This window comes from Hypanus sabinus, unplaced genomic scaffold (assembly GCF_030144855.1).
Source record: "Hypanus sabinus isolate sHypSab1 unplaced genomic scaffold, sHypSab1.hap1 H_1, whole genome shotgun sequence".
In the NCBI taxonomy this organism is placed as follows: domain Eukaryota; kingdom Metazoa; phylum Chordata; class Chondrichthyes; order Myliobatiformes; family Dasyatidae; genus Hypanus; species Hypanus sabinus.
In genome coordinates, this window is record NW_026779040.1 from 55,341 (window position 1) to 63,113 (window position 7,773).

The window sequence follows — 7,773 nt, forward strand, 5'->3', positions numbered from 1 at the left end:
GCGCACTCGCTGCATTCTTACATTCGATCTCATGCATGGACCCTTCCCATCCTGTTCTTCTCGGTGTCCTGTTTTATACCGCCGCTCTGTCAAATCTGTGTGAGCTCAGAGCAGGCTTTGGTCCCCTCCTTGTATTGCCGCAAACACCAGCCACGTTTCGTTCTCCGATCGCACACATTCCTTGCTCCAAACTACCCACTGTGCCTCCTCTCATCCCTGGCAACCCCTTGCCCTGTCTTATTCTTTCTCACGCCTGTCCTCTATCACTCCCACTTTCCTTAACCGCGCCTCACCCTCAATTCCACTCCCTGCACTTGACGCTCTCTCCACCTCTCCCCCCCCACACACAGCCCCCCCCCGCCATTTCAGCCCTTCCCACAGCATCCTTCAACCCTTTCTGGCTCTTACTTCCTCTTCCCTCTTGACCTGCTTCATATCCGCCTCCTTTCACCTGGTTTCCATTTTCGCTTTCTGTCCCCGTCACTCACTTTCCCGATTCTTGCACAACCGCGCCATTTCTACTTCTCCGCCCTCCCGCTGTAGCACCACCGTCGCCACGTTTCTGAAACATGCTCAGCACCCTACCTATTCATTTCTAATCCATTTCCAAATGTATTCTAAGAGCTGCATTTGTCACGGTTCCAAACAGTTTTCCCTCTCTTGTCCATTACTTTTTCTCATTCTGCTCTCTAATACTTGCTCTTCCTGCACCCATTTCTCACTTTTTCATTGTCTCCTAGTTTCCCTTCCGCTGTCCAGCTCTTCTCTTTCACGACCAGCCCAGTCGCACCGCCGCCCGCATGCTTACCTCCGCGCTCACACCTCTTTGTCCACCTTCCTCTTGTTATACTTCCGGTCACAGCGCCTCCGCATTCTCCAATACACATCCCTCACTCCCTTCCTTTCGTACCGTCGCCGTGAAGCCCTCTCCCGTCACCTATTCTCACTCCTTTCCCTCAAATGCCCACCACCAACCGTGCAGATGTAAGCTCGCCCCCTCTTCAAAGGGGCAGAATATGTAAAACCTTTTCCGTCACGCCTCCCCAGGTCACTCCTTACTGTCCGAGTCCTGAACCCCTCGCCAGTAGAGCAGCTTCTCCGAGTTCGTTATGTGATGCGAGGTGACGAGACGCCGGTAGGTGCTGGCAGAATACGGTACCTTGTGGTAGAAGAACACGGGCTTTGAGTGGATTGGCACCGGATTTACCTTCAGCTCCGCGAGACGCAGCCCCACGTAGACGTCCTCCAGTTTGAACATCGGCGCGGTCCCGGAGAGGTTCCACACGCCGCAAGCCACGTCGGTGGACATGACGTAGCCGGTGCCGGAACAGAAAGGTGGGTAGGTTGCCCCAGGGTACTCCTCCTTGCTGATGTACCAACGGCTCCATTTCACGCGTGTAGGCTTGAAGTTTCTGAAAATGGCCCCGGTGGCGAAGCTGCTGCGGGGGGCGCGGGAGAGGAGCTCCAGCAGGTAGTCGGTATTCACAAACATGTCGGAGTCGGTCTTCATCACGAAGGCGGCGGAGGGACAGTAGCAGCAGAGCCACTCGAGACCCACCAGCACCTTGAGGGTCAGGTTGTAGTACGTGTCATCGAAATCACCCTGGATGATGTCCCGGTGCATATCACCCTCCCTTTGAATCCAATCCTGCTGACGCCTCCCGTGTCCCAGCACGAAATAGGTGACTGCCCGGGCTCCGCCAACCCACCGCTCACTCCCCCAGGTCTGGCGGATGACCGATCGAGCCTCGAACTGACCCGGGGAGCTGGTGACCAGTAGGACCAGGAAGGGGGCGCCTTCGTCGCAGCGGCTGGCGGGCCGCATCAAGAAGGGGATGCCTTTCTGCCGGAAGGGACAACGGGACGAAACGCCGCTGTGACTCCAATTACTGCTCCAGGCATATAGACAAACGATCAGGAAGACGAGGAAAGCGGCCTTGATGAATCGGTTGCCACGTAACGAGCTGACGGATATCCGTTTACATCCACAGAGAACTGCACGGAAACAGAACGATAAGACAATAAGACTTTTAAACATTATAAGGCTCCTTGACCTCTATCAACTCCTCTCTGTACTTTGTCCCTTTATACCTAAATATTTTTCTTTTGAATTTTTGACCATTTTGGGGGGAAAAAAAGTCTATTCCTTCAGCCAAGGTGTAAGACCATACACTACATTCCAGTTGTCATGTCTTTGCCCATTCTCCCAATCAGACCATGTCTTTTTGCAGACTGCAATGTTTTTCAGGACAACTGTCCACCTATCTATGCATCATCTGCAAACTTGGCCGGAAAGTAATTCATTCCGTCATCCATGTCGTTGACACATGACGGGTCAACAGCAGTGAACCCGAATAGGCACCATTTATTGACATCTTTCTCTACTGCCGGTCACCGTATTTTCTATCCAACGCACGCATCTTCCCTGCGACGGCATGAGTGCCGTGAATGCTCATCTGGTCAAAGACCTTCAGAAAATCCAAGGGAACTGCATCCATTCACTCATATTTTCCTATACTGCCTGTTGTTTCGTCAAAGATTTCTAACATGTTCTTCAGGACAACTTTTCCCCTGAGGAATCAATGCTGACCTTGGCCTACTTCATCATGCACTTCCACGTACCGCGAAGCCACATCCTCAGTAATTGACCACGGCATCTTCCCATCCACTGAATTTGGGATAACAGACCTATAATTTCCTTTCGCAGTCCCCATCCATCATTGAAGAATAGGTTTTTTTTTCATTTTTGTTTCCCTCACATCAGCTCGCTCACCTGTAGTCGAGGTTACCGGATCTCCAATTCTGTCTGCATCGTTAGCCATGGCGTTCAACGTTCGACTGTTTTGCTGCTTTGAAACAAAAGTTATCAACGTGAGTTTTATGCAAGTATCGAAACTGTTAAAAAAAATAAACATCGTTCCGGGATGCGGCTCACACACCGTCCTAACCCCTGGACCCGAGATCTTGTGGTCGTAACTCGGCTGAATCCCGGAGATTTGTTGGACGCTGGCGACCCACCCTATATCATCAGGGTCTTTAGAACTATGGAACCATAGAGCATTTACAGCACAGAAACAGGCCTTTTGGCCCTTCTTGGCTGTGCCGAACCATTTTTCTGTCTAGTTCCACTGACCTGCACCTGGGCCATATCCCTCCAAACCCCTCTCATCCATGTACCTGTACAAGTTTTTCTGAAATGTCATAAGTGAGCCCGCATTCATCACTTCATCTGGCAGCTCATTCCACACTCCCACCACTCTCTGCGTGAAGAAGCCCTCCCAATATTCCCTTTAAACTTTCCCCCTTCACCCTTAACCCATGACCTCTGGTTTTTTCCTCCCCTGGCCTCAGTGGAAAAGAGCCTGACTACATTCATTCTATCTACAGCTAAAATAATTTTATATACCCCTGTCAAATCTCTCCTCATTCTTCTACAGTCCAGGAACAAAGTCCTCACCTATTCAACCTTTCTCTGTAACTCAGTTTCTCAAGTTCCAGCAACATCCTTGTAAACCTTCTCTGCACTCTTTCAAACTTATTAATATCCTTCCTGTAATTGTGTGGCCAAAACTGCACACAATACTCCAAATTCGGTCTCATCAATGTGATACAACCTCACCATTACATTCCAACTCTTATACTCAATACTTTGATTTATAAAGGCCAATTTACCAAAAGCTCTCTTTACAACTCTATCTACTGGTGACCCACTTTAAGGGAATTATGTTTCTGTACTCCCAGATCCCTCTGTTCTACTGCACTCCTCAGTGTCCTACCATTTACCTTGCATGTTCTACATTGGTTTGACATTCCGAAGTGTAGCACACTTGTCCCCATTAAACTCCATCTGCCATTTTCCTGCCCATTCCGCCAACTGGTCCAGATCCCTCTGCAAGCTTTCAAAACCTTCCTTACTGTCCACTACACCTCCAATCTTTGTATCATCAGCAAATTTGCTGATCCAATTTGCCACATAATCGTCCAGATCATTGATATAGATGACAAATAACAATGGACCCAGCACTGATCCCTGTGGCACACCACTATTCACAGGCCTCCATTTAGTGTAGCAATCCTCCACTACCACTCTCTGGCTTCTTCCATTGAGCCAACGTCTAACCCGATTTACTAACTCTCCATGAGCACATAGCGACTGAATCTTCCTAACTAACCTCCTATGTAGGACCCTGTCAAAGGCCTTTCTTCCCGGGTTAGTCTCACTCGGCAGACCAAATTCTAGGAGTGTGTCGATGCAGGTGGAAACAGCAAGCCTCACACTCCCATTACCAGATTAAATGTCAGATTCCGTCAGCAAGAGACAGGAAATAGACCACGTCACCTGGGAATGATGATCCCAGAATGAAATTTAAGTCCATAGTGACATAAAGCCAGAAGACTCGGGTAAACTGCACGCCTTTCAGACCATCAGCAGTCACTCGTTCTGATTCTCAGAGAATGGTCGTACACTGGCTAGAAACGCTCCATCATCAGGGTCTCTCTTCCAGGGTGATTCTCGCTCAGAAACCCAAATTCTGGCAGGTGCCACCGGGTCCTAATAAAGTGTTTATACACAGGAAGAAGCGGCACAGTCTCGTTAGGAAATAAATCCCTTCATCTGGGAAGCAGCATTTCAGAACGAAAGATAAGACCACACAAACAAAAAAAAGTAAAACAAAGGAGAAGATGTAGGCCATTCAGCCCATCCGCTATTCCTTCATTGCTGATCCCGGATTCCAATCAACCCCCATAGACCTGCCTTCTCGCCACATCCTCCGATGCCCCGACCAATCAGATGGTCTATTAGATTCTCCTTTAAACATACCGACGGATTTGGCTTGAACCGCAACCTTTGACACAATCTTCCACAGTCATATCAATTAGCTGAACATTTCCTCCCTACTTCTGTACTAAAAGGTCGCCCCTCAGCCTGAGGCAGCGCCATCTAGTTTTGGATGCCTATCACTAGGGGAAACATCCTCACCACATCCGGTCGCTTTCCGAGAGTTTCCACGTGCATTCTTCTAAATTTCAGTGATAACAGCCACACGCCCCTCACATGCCAGCGAATTCGCTCCCGGAGTCATCCTCCTGACCCTCCTCCGGACACTCCCCAGTGGACACGCATCCTTTCTGAGGTATGGGACCCAAAGCCGAAGGCAATACAGACAGACTCGACCGACCGGAATCATGACGTTGTCTAACAGAGAGGGTTTGCTCTGGGTTTATCCCAGACTCTGAAGCTGACCCGCCCCTTTGATATGGGAGCTACTCTGCGCCGCACTGCTGTCAACGTTGCTGCCAGAGTTCACACAAACTCCACTGACTGGTTTCATGACGTTGGTAGCATCTGCCGCATTCAAGGGAAACCAGTCTGCTACTGCCTACTGCTAATTCGGTCAGGTTTGGAGAGATTAATTAACACTCGCACTTCCACTGCCTTTAGTATTACAATTGCTTGAAGTATTTCTACTTCAGGAAAAACATATGCAGTTCTGCTTTGTCCATATGTTAACATAACAAACACACACACACACACACACACACACACACGCACACACACAAACACACACACACACACACACACAAACACAAACACAAAGGCACACACAAACAGACACACATTGACAGACACATACATAAACACAAACACTCACACACACGCACACAGAGACACACACACAGTCTCACGCACACACAGACACACAGGCACACACACAAACATACAGACACAGCGAGGCAGACACACATACATAAACACACGCACAAACACACACACAAACATGCTGTCACACACGTACACAAACACATACTCTCACACACGCAGACACACAGACACACACAAAGACACACGTACACGCAGACACACGTGCGTTCTTCCAGATTCAGGAGAGTGCAGACACAAAGCTGCCAAGCGCTCGGTATCTGTTAACTCTTTCATTCCCGGAATTATCCGCGTGATCCTCCTCCGGATTCTTTCGGGGGAGGGGGGAAAGCGAATCCATTCTGTGATATGGGGCCCAAAACTGATGAATATACTACACTTACGTCCTGACTAGTGTCTCATAACTCCTTAGAACAATCTCTTTACATTTATATTGTATTTCCCTTGAAATAAATCTTAGTATTGAATTTGCTTTCTTTACCAAAGACTCAAACCCGTGAATTAAACTCTCGGGAGCTTTGCTCGAGGGCTCCAAATTCCGCTTGCACGCCTGATGTAAATTGTCGTAAGTCCCGCTGCAATCGCATTGCTTCCGCAGCGCTACCTACTACTCCATGTTTCTTCATATCAGCCGCAGACTTCACCACACTGCCATCCCGTCGACATCATTGACAAACAATGTGCGAAGAATCCGTCCCAATACTGATCCCTGAGGAACATCCCCTGTCACTGAAATCCAGGATAAATCTCCCTTCGCTGCCATTCGCTTCCAGCCCCTCCCCCCCCCCACCTCCCCGTCCCTTATCTGTCATCCATTACCGAGGATATGTCGGTTTAATGGTTCCAAAACCATCTCCGCGTTCCATCTCCCACTTCAATGACTTATTCCGTGACGGAAATACCCGAATGGACACTGAAGATCCCACCCCAGATTAAAGGTGGACTGCCTCAGGTCTAATATCAGCTACACTCAGAACGCCAAGAACCCCACGGCGACAGGCCAGATACCGGGCAGAACGGAGTGCGAGAAAGGAGAGGAAATTAGACGGGAGTACAAGAGCTTTCTGTAAACTCACCTCACTGCCGCACGTCGTTTCTGCATTGCATTTCCGCATCGAGCTCGCCAGTCCCGCCTTATCAGTACCATCTAAGAGAGAGGCACTGCCCTTTATTTCGATTCGCAGGCTCTGAATTTGACCCGACCCTTTGATCTGGCAGTTTCCCCGTTGCGCTCTGACGTAAGCTTTCGTTGCTGTGAAACTCCACTGACCGGTTTGATGAAATTGAAGGCATCTGCTGGATTCAAGCCAGGCGCGTCTGCATCTTCAAAACATGTCTATTTATGCTTTATCCACATGTTACCCGCCCCCCCCCCCAACACGCGCGCGCGCACGCACACACACACACACACACACACACACACACACACACACACACACACACACACACACACACACACACACACAGACACTCACACACACATACACTCACTGACACACACATATACACACTCTCTCACACACATACACTCTTTCTCTCTCTCACACACATACACTCTTTCTCTCTCTCTCACACAGACACTCACACACACACATACACTCACTGACACACACATACACACACACTCTCTCACACACATACACTCTCTCTCTCTCTCTCTTTCTCACACACACACACAAATACACTCACTGACACACACATACACACACACACACTCTCTCACACACATACACACACACTCTCTCTCACACATACACACACACCTGATTTTCCTGCCGACGTGATGCCGCTATCCACTCTTCTGCAATATTTGTCTCATTCTTCTTTCACAAACTGTGGCGTGCAAAAGTTTGAGCACACCTGGTCAAAATTTCTGTTACTGTGAATAGCTAAGCGGGTAAAAGGTGACCTGATTTTCCGAAAGGCATTAAGTTGAAGATAACATAGTCCGGAGAGCCAGTCGGGTTGGTCGGTACCACCTGAGAGGAATAATGCTCATAGTGATTTTTGGCAAGGTATACAGCTAGAAAATAGGTGATAGCATTGCACCAGTGGTAGCTTTGTTACTTCAAATAAGTGATCACTTTTTGCATATATTTCATATTACATGT

General features: G+C 48.8%; 1 protein-coding gene across 1 annotated transcript; it reads right to left on the reverse strand.

Annotated features, from left to right (window-relative positions):
- Positions 1-409: 409 nt before the first annotated feature.
- Positions 410-6,756, reverse strand: LOC132386042 (beta-1,3-galactosyltransferase 5-like). Its single transcript, XM_059958332.1, has 3 exons — positions 6,739-6,756; positions 2,774-2,849; positions 410-1,995 (listed from the first exon to the last, which is right to left on the reverse strand). Exons 2-3 carry the CDS (start codon positions 2,820-2,822, stop codon positions 1,049-1,051), a joined length of 996 nt encoding a protein of 331 aa, XP_059814315.1. The 5' UTR covers positions 2,823-2,849; positions 6,739-6,756; the 3' UTR covers positions 410-1,048.
- Between the last annotated feature and the right edge of the window lie 1,017 nt (positions 6,757-7,773).

Excerpts from the sequence above, each read along its gene's own strand:
- LOC132386042 (XM_059958332.1), bottom strand. The coding sequence starts at position 2,822 with ATGGCTAACGATGCAGACAGAATTGGAGATCCGGTAACCTCGACTACA. Across the intron at positions 1,996-2,773 it reads TCCGGTAACCTCGACTACAG|TTCTCTGTGGATGTAAACGG; the intron begins GTGAGCGAGCTG and ends GTTTCCGTGCAG.